At 41.8% G+C, this 21,448-nt stretch overlaps 1 protein-coding gene across 2 annotated transcripts; it reads right to left on the reverse strand.

Moving 5' to 3' along the window:
* Positions 1 to 1,648: 1,648 nt before the first annotated feature.
* On the reverse strand, positions 1,649 to 20,594 carry TRAT1 (T cell receptor associated transmembrane adaptor 1). 2 transcript variants are annotated; one of them, XR_012664539.1, is made up of 7 exons: positions 20,438 to 20,594; positions 12,242 to 12,355; positions 10,531 to 10,567; positions 9,106 to 9,164; positions 7,008 to 7,066; positions 5,236 to 5,641; positions 1,649 to 3,429 (listed from the first exon to the last, which is right to left on the reverse strand). XR_012664539.1 is itself a non-coding variant. In XM_048835713.2 (6 exons), exons 2-6 carry the CDS (start codon positions 12,351 to 12,353, stop codon positions 5,390 to 5,392), a joined length of 519 nt encoding a protein of 172 aa, XP_048691670.1. In that variant the 5' UTR covers positions 12,354 to 12,355; positions 20,438 to 20,594; the 3' UTR covers positions 1,649 to 5,389. The 2 variants fall into 2 exon arrangements, 1 of the variants encoding a protein (XP_048691670.1); XM_048835713.2 differs by having other exon boundaries at positions 1,649 to 5,641.
* Between the last annotated feature and the right edge of the window lie 854 nt (positions 20,595 to 21,448).

Here is a 21,448-nt window from a genome sequence, read left to right on the forward strand (position 1 = left end):
AGTCACTCCAAATTTAGTCCCTGAGCCCATGTCTGTCCAGGCGCTCCAGATCGACCTCACACAGGCGACCAGGAGCACCTCGGACATGACGATGACGGCTACCAGTCCTATTGCACTGTCTGCTGCCACAAGGCAATGGGTTGCTGCTGCTGTGTAGCAATGCAGTACCGCGTCTGCCAGCACCCAGGAGACATACGGTGACAGTGAGCTGAGCGGGCTCCATGCTTGCCGTGGTATGGCGTCTGCACAGGTAACTCAGGAAAAAAGGCGTGAAACGATTGTCTGCCCTTGCTTTCACGGAGGGAGCGAGGGAACGGGGGCCTGACGATATGTACCCAGAACCACCCGCGACAATGTTTTAGCCCCATCAGGCATTGGGATCTCAACCCAGAATTCCAATGGGCAGCAGAGACTGCGAGAACTGTGGGATAGCTACCCACAGTGCAACGCTCTGACGCTTGCCTCGGTACTGTGGAAGCACTCCGCCGAGTTAATGCACTTAATGCACTTAGAGCGTTTTCTGTGGGGACACACACACTCGAATATATAAAACCGATTTCTAAAAAACCGACTTCTATAAATTCGACCTTATTTCGTAGTGTAGACATACCCTAAGAAATGGTGATGTATCCAGGGAACTCAATTGATGTGCCAGCTGACACTGTTGAAAAACGTATAGACTGATGTGATGTGTATGACATCATCTTGGTTCTACATGTTACCTTTTCTGTCTGGTCTACCAGGTCTTGTCTGAGGGTCTGGCTACACTTGCAGCTGTAGAGCGCTTTGAGTTAAACCAGCAGTAGGGAAAGCGCCGCAGTCTGTCCATACTGACAATTTTAAGCACACTGGCGTGGCCACGTTTGCAGCACTTGCAGCAGTATTAGGAGCGGTGCATTATGGGCAGCTATCCCAGCATGCAATTGACTGCAACGTGCTTTTCAAATGCAGGGGTGGGATGGAGTGTGACAGGAAGTGTGTTGTGTGTATGTGGGGGGAGAGAGTGGGTTTTGGAGGGGCTGAGAGCATGTCAGCATGTTGTCTTGTAAGTTCAGACAGCAACAGACCCCCTCTTCCCCCCCCCCCCCCCGCCCCTCTCTCTCACACAGCATTCCACAGTAACAGCTTGCTTTGTCTTGGAGCAGCTGTAAGAAACAGAGCTTTCAAAGGGCATATCCGCATTCCTGGGCAAGTTCAAAACAAAGAGAAGAGTGGCCACTTGACTCAAGGGGATTATGGGACGTTTCCGGAGGCTGATCGGAGCGCAGTAATGCAACACCTCATTCACGCTGATGCTCGGGCGTTTCAGCCACTACGCAACAAGCGTTAGTCTTCTTGCCGAGGTGGAGTACCAGCTGTGCTCTAGCCGTGAAGTCAGAGCGTTCTATGTGCCTTGCCAGTGTGGACGGGTGGTGAGCTGGGGTGCCCGATGCTGCTTTAATGCGCTCTGACTTGCAAGGGTAGCCAAGCCCTTTGTCATCTTTCCCCTGTTCACTATGGCTTTGTTCTTTTTCCTCTTTGTTTCTTTTTCTTTTGACTTTATTCTAATGTAAAGTAGTGAATAAATATCAAAAATGCTTTTGATATGATGAAGGTGGTTTCAGACTGTACTGTATCATTTTAAAAAAAATTGTCATTAACATAGTAAAATATTTAAATAATGCAGATGTTTATTCTTAACGTCATCCTAATAAATTCACTTTATGTCATTGTACTTATATAACATTTAATCAATAACACCAAAAATTACATCAGGTCCACTAGGTGATATGTTGCCTAAAGAGCAGGGAAGAATGTTCGCTGTCAGACAACTTGTTTTTAAGAGACATTTAGCAACCCCCTAAAAGCCATTATGGCAAAAAAATAAATAAATAAATAAAGGCTATTGCTGGGACAGGTTATGGCTTTCAGGGATGTAGTGCCTCAATGCAACAGGCTTAGTCCAGGTTAAAAAGTGAACCTGAGACCAAAGAGCCAGAGAATTGCTTCATTATATAGATATCTGCAGTCTGGGGAGGAAAAAACCTCTATCTCACAGAGCAACAGTAGAAGTGTCTCAATATATAACTGACATGAACATTATGGTTATTTATCCTAAAATGGAGGCTGTGGTGACAGCGGTAGATAATGTAACTAAAATGGGCCACTAAAATGATTAGGGGTTTGGAATGGGTCCCATATGAGGAGAGATTAAAGAGGCTAGGACTTTTCAGCTTGGAAAAGAGGAGTCTAAGGGGGGATATGAGAGAGGTGTATAAAATTATGAGTGATGTGGAGAAAGTGAATAGGGAAAAGTTATTTACTTGTTCCCATAATATAAGAACTAGGGGCCACCAAATGAAATTAATGGGTAGCACGTTTAAAACAGATAAAAGGAAGTTCTTCACTCAGCACACAGTCAACCTGTGGAACTCCTTGTCTGTGAAGTCTAGGACTATAACAGGGTTTAAAAGAGAACTGGATAAATTCATGGAGGTTATGTCCATTAATGGCTATTAGCCAGGATGGGTAAGGAATGGTGTCCCTAGCCTCTGTTTGTCAGAGGGTGGAGATGGATGGCAGGAGAGAGATCACTTGATCCTTACCTGTTAGGTTCACTCCCTCTGGGGCACCTGGCATTGGCCACCATCGGTAGACAGGATACTGGTTTGGATGAACCTTTGGTCTGACCCAGTGTGGCCATTCTTATGTTCTTAACCATTGCAGTGATCAGCCAGGGAGGGAAAGCTGAGTGTGGGAGAGAACTGCTGATAACTTCCATCTTCACTTCTCCCAACAAACCACCAAGGGACAAGTATAAGGAATATTGTACGCCCTATGTTGGTGTAAATTGTCATAGCTTGACTGAAATCAGTGAAGACTGACAATGCCACAGAGGGAACCAAGTGTACTGACTTGGGCACCAACTCAGTAAATGACTTTAAGTACATGCCCTTAAGTGAAGCAAGTGCTTAAATCCCACTGACTTGAATGGGCCTTAAGCATAAGTGCTTTGTGGAATTGGGGCTTTGGTAAAGTTCTCTGAACCTTGATTATCAGAGATGTGGGATTTTCAGTGTGAGGCAGGGAAGCCAAAGATACAGAGTACAAACAGTGTATTACAATGTCACTGGCCCCTTTGAGAGGGAGTGTGAGGTCCAGTGCACCTGGACTGATTACCTGCTGCCTAGTTGTGCTTCAGAGAAGGCACCTGGGCCTTACAAAGGGCTAGACAGCTGCAGGTTGTTAGCAGTTACTCACAGGTGCTGTAAGGCATAAGAAGGCCCTGGCTGGGCTGTGAATCAGGAGGAGGAAGGTAGTAATGGAAAAGGCTATACCTCAGGCCTCCAGGAAGGCTGGCTGTGCTTAGTTTGGAACTGGAGGTGAACAGTACTGGAAGTCTGTAGGGAAGACAGAGCCTCAGGGAGGAGGGACTGGTCCTAGAGGAAACTGGGATGAAGAGATTGTAAGTCTGAGTTTTCTTTTGAAAGACTTTCTGCAGGTCTTAATAAACTGGACCCCAGGAGGGGGGAATGTTCTGAATATCTGGCCTGTGTGGACTTTTTAAGGGAGACTGAGTTAAAGGGAAACTAAGGCAGGCCTCAGCAGAGCTATCTAGCCAGCAAGTGGGTACTGTGGGGTAGGAGTGCCCTTTGAAAAAGTGAGAGACATATAGGAAGTAATGGACCTTAGCCAATCTTTATTTAGATAAAAGTCTTCATAAATTGTATTAACTGAGAATACTATATTCCTTATTTTGATTCTCTGTATAACACAAACATGTGACAACATGAATGCTTGTCCTGGGGGCTGTTTGCTTGCCTAATTAGTTAGATAAGCCTTATTTTTAATCACCTTGAAGGGGCTTGGTACTAGATCTGTTTGGTGTGTCAGCTTAGTTGAAATACTTATTTTACATCTCACCATTAACAGAGATGCTGTTCAAAACTTTTTTGGCTCATGGAGCCAAGAGCTTGTTGATATGCAGCTAAGTCTTTTTACTTTGTTTCAGTCTCACTCAACTATGGTAATTAGGGCAACCAGATTAAGATAGCATTTCTTGTTCTGATGTCCTTGTGTTTAGCTTCAGGTTTAGGGGGCAGGGAGGTATTAGTCTGGGGAATTGTTTTTTTATAATGCCTCATGTATTTTCTGTTGATTTCCTACTAGCATTATTTCTGCCTCTGCAACATTAGTTGTCTACATCTCACTTAGAATGAAATAGTTTCTAGGAGAGCACGTCAATTTGTGTGTTGCTTTTAAATAGGACCTTGAGCAATCAAGTTCTTTCTGTTTTTCTTTATGCTTTTCATATGGGAAAAATCTACCCCTTTGCCCTGGCACCCAGATGCGGCAGCATTATAGCAGTGGTGTGTTGGTGTTTGCTACTATTCCTATTCACGTAGCACCCAAAATGTGCCATACATAAAATTAGTCTTTGCCCCCCAAAGAGCTTTCAAGATAAAATTGTGCTGTACATTTTTAAGTATGACCTATGCATACAGTTACTGAATTGTTTGGGGAGTAAAAAGACTTTTCCTATCTTCCTAAAATAGTTTTTAAAGTGACAATGTGAAACCCAGTAGAAATCATTTTGTCCTCCTCAGGAACCTTATTTTCACAGATCATTTGCCACTTTCTTTTACAGATTGTTGACTAGACCGAGAAAATGTTACTGGTACAGAAGTAGAGATTTGAGATTCTGGTACTGTTCGCCATAGAAAGCTAAGAGTATATTCGAATAGCATTACGTTTGCTGGGTATACAAAGCACTAATTAAATGAACTGAAGCGGTTATATTATTTTCTAATTAACCTTAAATATTACTGCAGGTCACAGTAGGACAGTATTAAATATTGAATAGCGGGACAAGTTTTAACTATTAAATATGCCAGTCTTAAAGTGCCTTTGATTTCCCAAACTACTCTTGAAACAACATAGAATAACAGGCAAAATATGCTAGCTTTCTACAGAGGATCATGTGGCCCATTTTTAGATCCCTTGAGGTGGGATCCATGGGCAACTGAAATGAAGAAGTAAGTCCTGCTATAAAGCATACAGGATAATTGCTAATTTGGGGCCAAATTCTGAGAGGTCCTTGGCTCCTGTAACTGCTTTACAAAATAGATAACTATGAAGGTGGCCAGCTCTTTGGGTTGCTTTAAAAATTAGCATTCTGTGTCTAAAATCCTGCTACCTGCTGACCTAAATTAGTTGGCAGTTATGCCCAGCAGACAATTTGAATGAATCACTTACCCATTTATACCATTGGTTTCATTTACCAAGCTATTCTTCCAAATTCAGGATACTATTTGTTCAGTCTTTTTCCCACAACATAAACAAGTGAAAGATCTACTTCATCTTGTGTGATCTGTCAGTTGAGTCAGGGGTCCTCTGTAGATGTTTTGTCCTATGTTGCATGAATCAAGCCAAACAGCCTGATAGGGTCGTCATGAATGGCTTCCTCTGTTGGTTTATTTTCAGCTGCCAGCTGGTCACTGTTGAGATAAATGCTAGTTTGGGAAGCCAGGGTGCTGTTTTTAGATGGCATCTCTTCTTCATTCACTTCTAATGGAGGAGCTTTCTTTTTCCTAGGCTTCCTGTTTTTTTCCTTGATGCTGTGATCGAGGGAGGCATAGCACATCTGAGTTTCAACCTCCACCTGAGAGGAAAATCATTTTTGTTCAGTTTAATCCTTTCCTTAATCACTACACCTTTTAAGACTTTCAGCTTCTTAAGACAACCCACCAGTCTGGAACCTTCAGCATAGTGTTCTTGTGAGACATTTCGGTTTTGAAGGGTGAGGGATGTACTGTATAAGTCTGGTTCTCAAGGGGTCCTTTCTGTCAAGGACCCCTTTGGCATCTGACTCTATGTCCTGGACTCCTTTCATTTCTGGTACTATTGGAACATATCTGCCAATTTGACCTCACTCACAGCATACGCAAGGTCCTGCTGTGCAGAGGATGCCATTTTGTTCTCCGTCAGGACCAGCTCTAGGCACCAGCAAAGCAAGCACGTGCGTGGGGCGGCACAATTCCAGGGGCAGCATTCCGGACCCCCCTTTTTTTTTTTTGCTTGGGCAGTTGCACTCTTGGAGCTTGGGGCAGCAAATGTTTTGTTTGGGGTGGCAAAAAACCTAGAGCCAGCCCTGTTCTCCGTGCGGCAAAAGTGGCAGAACGCTCAAGGGACAGACCCCTGCATAACTGAGGGGTGTGGGAACCCCACTTTGGGAGCTACTGGTATAAGGCAACCCCAAATTTTTGGGCTCAGAGGCATCACTAGATGGTTTCCCAACCCCATTTCTTCTTCTCCTATCCTGGTATTTAGTAAAGAGTTAACTCAGATGCCAGGTTTTTTGCAGGGTGTGTGAAAACCTACACTGGTTTTGCCCCGGGGGGTAGGGAGGATATATGGTCTTGGCCACAGGGTGTGGTATTGACTCTGGGCCTTACGTTTTTTGGGTACTTACCTTGTACTGGGCATGTTGGAGATAATCAAATATAGAACTATATCCCTAATGAATTCATGATTACTAGGTTTTTCAGCTTGCAACTTCTCATTAGCAATTGATAGCAACATTTTTAATTTCAGGCCATTGCTTAATTTACAATAGTGGATAATATCTCTTCCACTTAACCAAAAATTCTGGTTTTCTAGTTTTTATTGTAGTATACCAATACTACAGGGCTGAACACATTATAAAACATTGGTAATCAAAATAGTAAAATGCCTTCAACATGTAATCTTTCATCTGACTAATGGCTGAATTGACAAGTTTGACACAATTGACACATCTGGCTGGTACTTAGCTGCTTGCAATCCTCAGACTTCCTCAATTAAGGCCCTGATGGAGCAAAACACCTACATACATGCTTAAGTGCTCTGCTGAATTGGTATGTCCATTTTTGTAAGAAGAAGACTGAATTCTTGGGGTATATTCTGCCATTGGATACATGTGAGGAGCTTTGAGGCAAAGTGCCTTCCTTAATGCAGAAGGCTAAGAGCAAGAATATAAATAAGGATACCTTTACTTCATTAGCGCGTCTCCGAGGCTGGGCCTTCATTTGTTCATAGCAACATTCATCTAGATTATTAGAAATGAAAATATTTAATAGTGGTTAGAAGATTCTGCCTGTGATTAAAGAGTGAACAGACACCCTGTTATAGAACTCAATTCTCCATACCTACATTAGTGGAAGTTCAGGTTCTAAACTATATTCCCTCCCTCACTCTCCAAGCTGCTAGGAAATAAACTCTACCCAGGGATTTCCTAGCTTTTTATTTTCACAGTATCATATTATTGGACAGTGTATTAGGTTGTCCAGCAAAAGTCTTACAATTATGGGGCAACTTAAAACATTGACAGACTTGATAGTGTCAGTCGCCATGTGATTTGACAGGTCTTACAAGCTAAATATAGCTGAGAAGGGACAGTATATGGGTAAGAGAAATACCCGGAGTCAGGGTTAGAGTAATGGCGGGGCAGGGCAAAATGATAAGGTTCTATTCCTTGCTTTGCCACTAACTTTCTATGAACTTGTTGGATCATACTAAAGAACTTCTGTATTAAAATCACAAATGAGTTTGATTCCCCATAGTTTAAATTCCAGGGTATTACTAATTAAGAGGTCTCTTGGATTTTGGTACCATTTCTCTCCCTCTGTGTGAAACTTGCAAGCTGCTAATTGTGTTAGTACATTCTATGACAGAGTCTGTTCTCAAAGCAATTCTTTGTAACAACAACTACTCACACAGAGAGACTCAAAGCAATACTCTGTAACAACAGAAACAGCACCCAGAGACTCTCCACCCTTTTCCTGTATTCATCTCACTTTGTTAACAATTGTGATTAAAATAGAGATGGAGGATGTGTGTGGATAATAACTGAATGATCAGGGAGGTGCCAGCCTAAGAATCCAGTGTCCATCGGCTGAAGAAGGCGTCAAGTGGAAATAACCAGAGGACCCCCAGATGGCAGACTGGAATCCACCCAACAGCCTCAAGAATGGGAGAACCAAAGAACAAGATAACATCTGGCAGCACGGAGCCGTCAGGAATGTGCTGTCTGCTGATTGATTCAGCAACAGCATGATGAAGCAATTCCCATAGACTGGCACAGGAAGAAATTCCTATAAAAATGGACTCTAGAAAGTGAGAACTTTGGGGTCTGATTCTGCAAACCAACTTCCAGGAGCATCAGATGAGCGTCTGACAAGGTCCTGCTCCCTCCTCATGTCCAGGCCACCTGGCCAGTGGCTTGGCATGAGCAACTCTAAGGCTGGTAACCATGATAACAACCTTGCAGAACCTGTGTGTATGAATGAATGTGTGAATAAATATGAAATTGAATGGAATGTTATAGCTATAACTGCTTACTATGATTCTTTCTGTATTCACAATAAATGTGGCATTTTGCCTTTTTCCCCTTTAATAAGATCCTGCTGGTTTTTATTTTATTGGTACAACAAACTTGGGCCAAGTTACCTTTTCTCTTCATGCCTCCATTTTATGCCCTGGTAAAATGGACATCTCCTTCCCTCATAGAGGCGTTTTGAGGGGGAGGGTGTGAACACAAATTTGCACTGGTTCTAGTTAGACTGGTGCAAACTCCCTTGTGAACACTGTCATCTTTTGAGTTTAGTTTAAACCTGTTGCTAATCTCTCTAAGGCAAACCAAAATAAGCCTAGTTGAACCTGAAATAAGTGACCACGCAGCCTTTTGTACTGGTTTAACATTGCGCCTTTAGTTAAATTGGTGCAATTCTGCATGTAGATTAGCCCTTATGTGCTTTTGAGAACTTTTAAAAAGCCCTCTTCATTCACATATCTTAATGTCTGGAGAGTAAAAAATCAAACTCAGTTTGTGCTAGTCAATCCACTGTCACAGCACTATCCCAAGATCTAGGTTAATATTATGGGAATTAACACATTTTGGTTTTAAAATGAGCAACTGGAGGTTCGCTGCTTCTTTCCCCTGTAACTGGAACAAGTGCTTATCCATTTTATCAACAGATAGTGCTTCAGAAATTCATGTTTTAGGAGACCTTTCATAAAGGATGTTAAGCATTCTGTGTCTATTATTGTATGCTCATTTTAATAAGTTCTTAGGATAAGATATCTTACCTAAAATCTCCTGATTGAGGTTGCCATAAACTGGGCATTCTTCAGTATAATCATCATCGCTATAATGGGGAATCAGAAATAATTGTAATTCACTCTGTAATTGTGCATTGAAATATCTTCTGCTGCACAGATCAAACCTGATCCTTTTTTATGTAAATAACAGGGGTGCCCAGAGGCCCCTAATCAAGGTTAGGAGCCCATTGCGCTGAGCACTTTTCATATAGACCTACGTATAGATAATTAACAACAAAAATCAGTATGAGCCTTAGAAGAGATTACAGTCCCAATAGACAAGACTGGTGAAGAGTGGGAGACAGCAAGTATTGTTTTACAGCTGGGGAACTGGGGCAAGGAGTCTGTGGAACAGCCAGGAGTTGAACCCAGATGTTTTGAGTCCAAGTCCAGGATCTTAATCGTAAGATCATCCTTGTGGTCCACTTGAAGAATTTAATATGCTTGTAATCAGTTTTGTAAAAACCACACTTAGCCCAAATATTTTCTGACCTTCAAAGCTCTACAAACTGAAGATGGTGATAGTGTAGAGGAGAAAAGCAGATCTGAAGAAGGAAAAAGAAATCACTGGCAAGTGCAATCCCCAGCTGGCATTATAGAACATCCAGAATCCTCCTGGTCTTGGTGCTCAAGAGCATCCTATCCTCAATGAATGGTATAACTTAAAGGCTAAATGTTTTAAAATGGTGTGTGCCCAAAACATGGAAATTGTGCATGCAGGCTTCTGCATGTTGAAAGATGTTTTGTTTGACACATTCCTAGCTGTGCAGCTTATTCTTTGCCTGGTCAGTGGTATATAGTTTTTCAAAGGGTATTTTTCATTGTTTGAGGAGTTATGGCTGTCTGCATGCTAACTTCAGACAAATCAATGGTAGGGTATTGTTGGGGTACAGCATTTTTGTATTAAGGTTTTTTGTGTTTGTTTTGGGGTGGAGAAGAGCTTTGTAAATGTCTGTTTTCTGAAAAACATGAGTTGGATCATCCAGAGCCAGTTTTTTTAAAAGAAAAAAACCCTATTCTGTAAAATATAAATACAAATACTGAGAGATTATGGAGCAGTAATTAATCTGAGCAGTTAGCAGTGAGTTTGGAGGGCCCATTTTCATTCTCTCTGAGGCCAAGCAATAATAAATACCCATTTAGCTTGCTATCCTAAACTGATTAACTCTATCATGCTTCTCCTATTACTAAATGAACTCCCTCCACCTGCTTAATGAAGTGAGTGTAGTATGTCCCATTACAAGTTGCATTCTTCCCTTCATTCCTTAAGTACCCCTTTTAACTGTAAAAATGTTTCCATGTAGATCAAACAAGACCTTTCATATGTCCTCTGGCCCATTCCTTCAAATCCAGCCATTGTAACTTAATTTGAGTATTATGTCTGATTTTAAAAGGTTAAAATCTTCAACATACCTTGGACTATATTCTTGATAGTCTCTGTACGTGTAACCTGGAAAATATTTTAAAACACAAGTAGTTTAAGCAGAAAGGAAAATATGAATTGTGTAATTGTTGAGCAGTACAATACAAGAAACTGTCTGGCAAAAATATTTTAAAAACCAAAGGCTAATTCCTGTCTGTTTTAAGAGACGGGACATGAGGCTGGTGGGGGGCTCACTCCAATGCAGCCATCCCTTCACTGGCTCCATCAGGAATTGAAACGGCAGTCATTAAATGGCCCGTAAGGAAGATGACATCAGAAGTGTCAAAACACTTTTTAAAAATGAGAACCTCTGCCTCGCTCTGGCCCTGCTGCTTCCTTCTCTGGGTGGGAGCGACACTGCAACAGACATGTCTTTACCAATTAACAAATATTGTATTTAACAAGAATAAAACTCATCACAGTAGCTCAGCCCCAATCACAAGAGAGCTCATCTTGACTCAGACACAGAAAGCCAGAGTGTCACTGCAGTAAAAGGTCAGAATTCATCAGTGTACATGTAAGACACCATCAGCCAGTTCCCCCAATTAACTTGATGGCCTGGCTCGGAGCTATTACTGTTCAAATAGAAGGCTTCTCAGCAGGTACCAAAACAATTTCCCTTCCCAGTTAGCAGCTGGTTGTAGCCTGAGGTAGGGACCCCTGAGTTAGTGATTACTGGAACCCATATTCAGGTTCACAACTTCATCCCTTTACAAATTCACTTGAGAGGATGGTGTGAGGAAGTATATGATTCTGATTGCATAGGAGACCTACATTCATAAACCATTACAGGGCACCTTTTCAGACAAACATGCAGGTAAACTTGTGCACCTTATTATTTACTAGTATCTAATACTCTGCCCCAAGGAGCTCAAATCTCTCTGAGGTGGGTGGGTATCTATCCATCTATTTCAGTCTACCCCCTGACTCTTTGCTTGATTTTTATCAGCCCAGAAGCACTGGCAGCAGAATTTATATATGTGTAAGGGGCCAACCCTTACTAAAACTCAGTGGTGGTTTTCGTTTGGCTAGCTCCCAGTACCAAAAGAAAGGGGAAAGGTTGTTGGGAAATCAGAACCCTGAGACTGACAGTCCCCAGGAACAATGGGGAGAGGCCAATGCTCCAGGTCAGCCTGATTGATAGGGTGGGCAGGTTAATCAGGGAGTCAGGAGGCCAGGGAAAAAATAGAATTTGGATGAAATCTGAAATTCAAATAAGCATTCCTAAATTCAGGGGGGAGAAAATATTGCCACCTAGATTCATAGCTTGTATTAATGTGTACTTAAAGTGCTGTTGTGTCTGAAATTCAGGTAGCTAAAACTTACAGATGAGGGAAATTGTCTACATGAAAAATGTTGAAAACATTATCTGAATTAAATTCTGTCCCTTGCTCATGTCTGGCTGGCTCATTTGGGGAGAGTAGGTTGGGGGATTGTTTTTAGATTTTTTTTTTTTAAATTGAGTCATACTGATGTTTTGAAAGCTTTTGTTTTTAGTTGACATACCATGTGACATCAGGTATCCATGCCTTGCAAGTTAAAAATGCATTAGTATTAGAATAAATTTTTAGGAAAAAGTTCATTATAAAACATTCGGTCTGCTTGCCAGAAAATTCCCGGTGGTGATGAATTTGTTTGTAGTCTCTCTCAAATACTCAAACACAATCTTTTGCATGCGCATGCACGCACGTCATTTCTTACCTTTTTGCTTGTTTGCTATGCAGTATGAAATATTTATGACCAGCGAAACAATCAGAGCCATAGTCATAAAGGCTAGAAGTCCCCAGATTGAAAAGTGGCATGCAAACTCCATTTCTGTAACAGAAAGCAAATCCCTGCATATTACATCGGTTGGTGAGCCAAATTCTGAAGTTGTAGACAAGCTTTTATATGAAAATAATTCTACAATAAGTGTGTCCACACATGGAGTTAATGAGGAATAGTTAATCTGCATTCAATTCACACTGTACTTTATTCCAGATTGAGTGCCTTATTCCAAACTAGTTTAAACTAATTCTAGAATATGAGCATTCACGCACGGAGTTAATTAGAAATAGGTGTTCTAAAATAACGCCCGTGGTAGGCAAGACCTTATTCTCTATTCAGGCAAAACTATTGGCTTCAGTGAGAGTTTGCCTCCTTAAAGACTAAGGACTTCATTATTTGGCTGTATATTAGGACTTTTTTCCAAAGGAACCTCAAAGGTTGGTCTATTCTTGCATCTTCATATTTTCTGCTCCTTTTCCACGTCTCCTTTTCTGTGAAAAATCTGTTGACCCTGTTTCTCCCTCTTCCCCTACCAAAACCTCCCATTTTCTCCTCCTGACCAGCTGGGCTACTGGAGGGAAGTCTTTCTGCCCCAGCAACAAGATAGGGGAGAGAAATTGAGGACCCAGCGCTGTAAGAATATAAGCAGCTGGGAGTCCATGGACCTCCAAAGGGTTTCAGAGGCAGATCTTAGCAAGAGCAATAGCTTCAGAGGAACCCTAAAGTAATAGTCAGCCAGTGTTAATTGTGCATATAGTGGGGGGATTTGGGGGCAGCTTGGGGTCCCTCTATCCCATGTCATTCTCTCCTTGTTGCCCAAGGCAGGAACCCACCTCACTAAATGCCTTCCTCATTTTTCACAGTGGTTCCTCTTGTGATGCTAACTTAGCTCATCCAAATTCTCCACCATCAAGCCTGGGTGAGTAGACCATAGTGTGTTTGCAACCTCCTGCTCTGACGTAGCCAAAAACTGGGCAGAGTGTCATGCGTCTGATTACTCTTATCTGCCAAGTAATGGGGGAACTATTCCCAGAGAGAGATACTCAACTGTATGAGTAGAGACAACCTGAATCTACATCTGCTTCTCTGTAGGTTCTTGTGTCTCCCATCATGGCAGTATCAGAGCACTTGAAATGGATCCCGTGGGGGGGGGGGGGGTGTTAAAGCACTTGAACTCCAGTAATCTGCAGGAAAGGACTGAGCTGGAATAGGGGCCGCTGGGGAGGGGGGTGGCAATTGGAGTGAATGTTAAGAGTCAGATCAGGCCTGCTGATCGTCATTTTCATGTGACGTCCTTGAACCTCCTTTGCCTATATATATATATATATATATATGGTCTAAAGGGGGAAAATTGTTTTCCTTGCAGGAAGGGCCAGGGCTTTCACTCCTGTTGAGAAGACACAGCTCAGCTCATTAGTTGCTGCTTGTTAGCTGCTGCTCAGTTCATTAGCTGCTGCTCACCTGGAGCATTGCTCCCCCTGGTTGCAGCACTTTTTATTCCCTAATGAGGTACATACTGCAAGAGCTGCTTTTTCAAAAAAAAAGTCCAAGCAGCAGTTGCTTCTGTGTAAAATGTCCTTTTCATAAGGTCCAATCCATTGGTCATTAAAGTCAATGGAAAAATCCCAAATGACTTGTAAGGGCATTGGATCATGCTCTTCGAATTCAATTTTGCTACCATTGAGGCCAATGACAAAGCTTCCATTGATTTCAGCGGGAGCAATGTAAGGCTCACAATTATTGCCCTGTGTCTGTACAGGACAACTGCTCAGCAGCCGGAGCTAGAAATGCACTAGAAGAGCCAGGAGATGGGACTTTGTAGTAAAATTGCTCCCATCACGAATTGCACAGGTCTCTGATTCCTTCCCCCACAAATCCCTCTTCTTTGTAGAATTGCTTTAACCATAATTTTCTCTCTGAAAGAATGTTGTTGGTTGGTACACACTATCCACCCACAGCCACTTTTTGAAGCATTTTTAACTAAGTCATCAAATTTCCATTCCCTTGCCCTTTTTTTAATAGCCTTTTCAGCTTCACCCCCTTGGTATTCGTTTGTATAGTAGTATGATGATTTTATCTGTAGATCACCAACAATGTGTTTCTCATTGTGTCCTGTTGACCTCAGTCACTGCAGCTCGGTTCTTGCCTCTGGTTTTTAGGGTGATTTGCCCGGACGCAACAAGGAGGTCCAACAACTTGTCAGAATACAGTGGCACAGTGAGTTTATGGCATAGCCTCTCTTAGAACTCCCTGCTTCCCAGCTCTTTGCTGAAACCACTAGCTGACATGGCTGCTTCTTCACTGACAGCCATCTGACTTGTAATCAACTTGATACCCAGGCTGCAAGTAGTTCTCTCATTTAAGGGTTAAGGCCCTGGTACTGCAAAGAGAATGGCATACCGGGACCTCTGTGTCTTTCCTGAGTCCCAGGGAAGTCAATGGGGCTTCACAGGTACAGAGATCTGCCAGCAACAGGGGCTAAGTGGGGTTACTTAGTCATAGAATCATAGAAGATTAGGGTTGGAAGAGTCCTTGGGAGGTCATCTAGTCAAACCCCCTGCTCAAAGCAGGACCAATCCCCAACTAAATCACAATCCTTAAAAACCTCTTAAGGATGGAGATTCCCTCACCTCCCTAGGTAACTCATTCCAGTGCTTCACCACCCTCCTAGTGAAATAGTGTTTCTTAATATCCAACCTAGACCTCCCCCACTGCAACTTGAGACCATTGCTCCTTGTTCTGTCATCTGCCACCACTGAGAACAGCCTAGCTCCATCCTCTTTGGAACCCCCCTTCAGGTAGTTGAAGGATGCTATCAAATCCCCCCTCACTCTACTCTTCTGCAGACTAAACAAGTCCAGTTCCCGTAGCCTCTCCTCGTAAGTCATGTGCCCCAGCCCCTGATCATTTTCATTGCCCTCCGCTGGACTCTCTCCAATTTGTCCACACTTTCTGTAGTGGGAGGCCCAAAACTGGACGCAATACTCCAGGTGTGGCCTCACCAGTGCCGAATAGAGGGGAACAATCACTTCCCTCAATCTGCTGGCAATGCTCCTACTAATGCAGCCCAATATGCCATTAGCCTCCTTGGTAACAAGGGCACACTGCTGACTCTCTTGTCCAGCTCCTCATCCACTGTAATCCCCGGGTCCTTTCTTGCAGAGCTGCTGCCTAGCCAGTTGGTCCCCAGTCTGTAGTGGTGCATGGAATCCTTCTATCCTAAGTGTAGGACTCTGCACTTGTCCTTGTTTAACCTCATCAGATTTCTTTTGGCTCAATCCTCCAAATTGTCTAGGTCACTCTGGACCCTATCCCTACCCTCCAGCTTATCTACTTCTCCACACACTTGGTTCGCGGATGACACTTGCTGAGAGTGAAATCCATCCCATCATCCAGATCCTTAACGAAGATGTTGAACAAAACCAGCCCCAGGACCTACCCCTCCGCTTGATACTGGCTGCCAACTAGACATCAAGCTGTTGCTCACTACCCATTGAGCCCGACGATCTAGCCAGCTTTCTATTCACTTTATAGTCCATTCATCCAATCCATACTTTTTTAACTTGCTGGCAAAAATACTGTGGGAGACCATATCAAAAGCTTTGCTAAAGTCAAGATATATCACATCCACTGCTTTCCCCATATCCACAGAGCCAGTTATCTCTCATAGAAGACAATCGGGTTGGTCAGGCATGACTTGCCCTTGGTGAATCCATGTTGACTGTTCCTGATCACCTCCAAGTGCTTCCAAAATGGATTCCTTGAGGACCTGCTCCATGATTTTTTTTTCAGGGACTGAGGTGAGGCTGTAGTTCCCCGGGTTCAATAATGTGTGGAATATTTTGAGCACTATAACTACATTGCTTCGTATGATTCAATCAATCTCTCTCTCTAATGCTAGCATTCTCTCACATGGGTCATGAAACCTTCTTCGTGCATTTTCTTAAATATTAAGAAAAATATATTTTCTTGGCAAGTGTCGTGCTGGTTTCAAGAAGCCCTAATTTTTTTCTCCTTCTCCCAGAAGACACGCTGCTGCAGTCCAATCACAGCTGTTGCCACCTGTGAGACTTCTCCCATTATTTTGCAATGGGTCTGAGACCTCCTTCAAGCCTCTGCTTTCTGAGACCAGTTCTGCCTGCCTAAGGTATTTCTAGGCTCTCCTTCGCTATGCTGTCTGAGCACCAGTAACACCTTGTATGTTTAGAAGTGCCTGCTGTTTGAGGATCATGAATGCTTGTAACTGGCTTTAAGAACTTATATTTCATAGAGATATAAAGTCTGTATGCATTACTCCCCTTTCTTCCCTAGGAGGAAATGAGGAACAAAGGGATCTCCTCTTAGGGGAGATTTTCAGGAGATCCAAAGCCCTTTGCATTTCCTGGAAATCTCCCCCAAACTTGCCCAGGGTCACATAAGAAGTCTTTTGGAAGAGCCAGGAATTGAACTCTGATCGCCTGAGTCACAGTCCAGGACCTTAATCCCAAAACCGTCGTTCCTTGTGTTGCTTTCTCACTCCTTCTGAAGATATTTATTACCCTTCTCCCCTCCCCAACCTCTTTTGCTTTTCATTTTATTGCCAGGCATGGGGGAGAGAAGGAAATGATGTGGCCTGAGAGGGAGGAAAGTATAAGGAGCTGTAATGGAAACTAGTAGCATAAAAATGTCACTTCTGCCTTCACTGGATTAGAAAGTTTTGTAGAAGAGAGAGTCTCCCAAAAAGTGAGTTTTTAAGGTGGTTTGCAAATTAATAATAATAATAATAATAAAACAGCTGAGATGGTGCCCCTTTCTGAAGTAGAGAAGGCCTGAAATTTAAAACAAAAATCCAGTTTGTCCTTTTACTTAAGGAATATTGTGAATTTTAATCCTCCCTGATTTTGCTGGAGCAGGAATAGCAGTCTGAGGTGTGAACTGAGAGCTCTCAGCCCCTAACTGAAGAGGCAGGGGTTACTGAACCTCTAAAATGAGCAGTTCTCCCAGCAGTTTTGGGGGCATTTGATTTAATTTGGCATTAATAACTAACCAATATTTCAGTCTAGATAAAACTTACTTCTCAGATAATCAGGTTTAACTTCCTTGGTATTTTAAGATGTCACAAGCCTCCTACGTCTTAGTATCTCCTAGCAAAACCAGGAGATGCAAGATCTGAATTTCTAATGTAAAAAGACAACCAGACAATTAAAAACAAACCCCACAACTATACAAGTGCATGGGGTTTTTTTGTTTTTGTTTTTTTTAACTTCATTAAGAAATATTTAAAAGGGCTGCGAGGAGGCACACACCCAATTGAGCTTTCTCCTCAGAAGGTCACTTTACATTTAAATCTTAAAATTATTTTCCAAAGCCCTCATTCAAACATTCTTTTATTGGCTTTTATTTAAGTTGGAAATATAAATACACACACATCCCATTTCTGTTCTGAATCTTTAATCGTTCTTATATAAGTGAACACATATTTGATCTGCTTGTCAGCCAACATTTTTCTTATATTTCATGAACAATGAGTCTTAAAATATCCATAAAGCCCTAAGAATGCCTCTCCGTGTGGCCGACCCTTTTAAATGTAAATTTCAAGCTAATTTCACTATCTAAACAGAAAATGAGCAAAATCTTGTATTTCCATATTCCTAGCTTTATAGATATGTTCCCCTTCTCTTCTCCATCTGTTCCTTTATCACCTGCATGCTTGCAATAGACTCCTACCCATATTTACTATGCTAAATGAATTATTTCAATATCTACAACTTTTGCGGCAGTGGTGGGGAAACCCAATAGCTCTGCACAGAAAAGAATGTCCCTGCAGATAATTGAAGTGCGCTCTCTCTCTCTATGTGCTAGCAGGTGTAACCTGCAAAAACTGACCTGCTGTGCAAAAGATGTCCAAAAAATAAAACTGAGGGGGACCAAAAAAAGTGAGAAAAATGGAAAGAAAAGTCAGAATATTCACTCTCTCATCATCATTTGGATTGCTCTATGGATTAATTTCTCTAATTTTAATTCTCATCCACATAATCTGCTGTTATATTGCAAAAACAATACATTTTGTGTAGGCGAGAGAGATTGTTTTTAAAGATCTTTATCAGCACATTTGGTTGCATTCTCCATTTATATGTAAATAAGTGTGATCAAACTGACCCTCTTTTAAAAAACAAGATAAAAATTGAAACAATTGAGTTTGTTTTTTTTAAATAATGCTTCAGAACAAAGAAGATCTGTAGGAATAATAACTGTAGCTTGACTATAATAAATCTGCAATTTCATCAAGGGCTTCTAGGATCATTTTCAGACTCTGACAAAGAAACATAAAGGGCTAGATTCCAATAATTTACTTGCTCTCAAGAGCAGCTTGCTCCAGGTACAAATCTTATCAAAGTCAACCTGGCTGCTTTTCGAGCAACATGCTCCTCTCTGTGTGGAAGAGGGTCACAATTCGGCCCAAAGAGCTTCATAAAACAACTCATGAGCACCAGGAATTCTAGTTTCAGTTTTTGTACCTTGTTGGGGGATATATTTAATACATTACATGGTTGTACATTAAAAACATTTTGCATTTGGGTTGCTTCTGAATTTATGCCACTTCTTGTGCTACTCTATTGTTTTCCCCCAGTCAAGGGATTACTGGTTTGCAAACAAAGGGTCAAATTGAGAGGTGAGACTAAATGAAACACATACCTTCCTCTGGTCCCTTTAGCTTGTAAATTTCAACAACTGGAATGCCTGTGCCCTTTTTTGGAGGGGGAGGGGGCTGCTGATCTTCAGGGCAGAGTCTGCCCTTGGTTTTAGAATATTGTACATTGCTTTGTACATTAATAGTAGTGCTAATAAAATGTTTGTAGCGTAAAAATAAAATTAGTGTAGTGCTAATAAAATGTTTAAGATTCTTTTAAAATATTTTCCTGGCAATGCAATTGCTTTTTACCCTTTTCTAATTCCCCTCTTCAGACATCTTGTAAATATCTTGTCCTGTTTGCAGAGGACTCTGGTAGAATTGCAATCAAAAATCTATTGTCTGAACTCCTGCTCGTCAGCTCTGATATAATCTGAACCGTGCGGGGAGGGGAGACAGCAAGGCTTCTCTTACCAAATTAATTGGGTGCTGGTGAAAGGTGGTGAACTGACTGCTTTTGGGGGCAATCAATCATTTATTTGTCCTCTGAATAGCTTGGGCTGCTGCAGTGCCAAGCTCCCCCACGTTGCTCCTGTACCTGACTTCGAGAAGCCATCACTAAGCGGGATCAGATAGTTCATTCTCTGTTCAGTTCTTTCAGCTGAGACTGCTACGAAGGCTTCTTTAAGTCAGGTACAGAAGCAATGTGGGGGAGCTTGTCATTGCAGCAGCCCAAGCTATAGCTATTCAGAGGACAATAAATGATTGCCCCCAAAGCGGTCAGTTCACCACCTCCCAGTTAATCCTGATTTCTCATGGAAACGGACATCTGTCCACTTAGAGGATGTGGCGAATCCAGTTCCAACACCTTGTATCACAGAGGGAAATGTACTGAATTACTTTTGGGCACTACCAATGTGATCCAGATTTTAAGGGGTGATTTGAAGGAAAAAAGGCAGTGGATTTTGTCGCTTCCATTGGCCCTTCTTTTTCTCCGTGCAGACTAAATTCTGACAGTCTATGGAAAGAAAATATTCTTTCCAATTAAACAGTAAGATAATGTTCTGTAGTAATGACCCTTATCCAAAAATCCATTAAGTGACTGAATGTTAAATTAACATTAATAAAGCTTCCTCAGCTGTGAACTTTAAAGACAGGATTGATTCCCTGGAAAGGAGTCCTTAACCTGCAGTTAATTAGAGCGTGGCTAATTGCGTTTTAAGATATAAACTTCATACTTGAGAAGGGAAAAAGCGCACAGTAAAATCAGATTCCCCCTGTGCAGGCAAAAATTTTAAGCCTAAAAATGATGCTCATGTTTCTTCTTTAACAAATCTTCGTGCACTTTGGCCCACTCCGCTGGAGATTAACTAAGATTTATGATGATGACTCATTATTATTTATTATTAATATTCAGCCTTTGAGTCTCTAAGCAACGTACTCAGGAGATATGTAATCTATTTAAACACTTTTTCTGTACAATACACCCAGAAACAAGAGATTAGGAAGAAAAGACATACCTGTTCATATATGGTTGTTTTGTAGAAAATCCTCCCCCTTTATCTCAAACAAAACTTGGTTTTAAAACGTTGGCAGACGTCGATGTGCTGTTCTGCTCTGGCGTTGCAATTTGAGTATGTACCTGAAGATTTCTATTCGATCTTAAGTCTTAACATCTGTTCCTTGTTCACTTATGAACAGGAAATGTGGTGGAGGCCGCTTTTACCTCATATCAAATTGGTGATCTCCTGCATTGTTTTCCTCAAAAAGAAGTGAAAACATACATGTGTGATCATTTGTATTTGGTATTATCTATCTGTCCTGCCACATACACAGCATGAGACTGTGAGACTTAAAATTCTCATGTGATGAGCTGGATTCTGCAATCTGCTCATATTAAGCAGTACTTACATGAATAATTCCATTAAATTCAATGGTGCGGTTTGTATGCTTGAGTGACAAACCAGGCCGCTGCCCAAGTGTATTCAATCACCTCAATAGTATGATTGCAGCACAGTCATGTATGCTGTGGAGTGACATCTTAATAAAATGGATCTATATCCTTTGGAAGCCAGATTCAAACTCTGTTCCGTTTTGTGGGGAAACTGGATGTGTATGAATGATACCAGAGTAGTGTTGAATTCAGGCCTGCCCGTGGTTCCACACAGCAAATAAGGTACAACCATTTTAAGTCAGGGAAATTAACCACTGGAAAGTCTTATTTAGGATTGTGGTGGGTTCTTTGTCACTTGAAGGCTTTAAATCAAGTTTAGATGTCTTTTTAAAAGATACTCTAGCTCAACCAGAGTTTACAGGCTTGTTGTAGAAATCACTAAGTGACATTCTATGGTCTGTGTTATGCAGGAGGTCAAACTAGAAGACCATAGTATGACCCCCATCACAGCTTAAAATCTATTATCTAGGTTCTTGCAATATGCAGATTTACAAGTATAACAAGCACAAGACCTGGAGCAGAGGCCAGGTCATAGTGTGCTGTATCTTTACATTTTTGTGGAATCTGTCTGGTGGTC

Source organism: Caretta caretta, chromosome 1 (assembly GCF_965140235.1).
Source record: "Caretta caretta isolate rCarCar2 chromosome 1, rCarCar1.hap1, whole genome shotgun sequence".
NCBI lineage: Eukaryota > Metazoa > Chordata > Testudines > Cheloniidae > Caretta > Caretta caretta.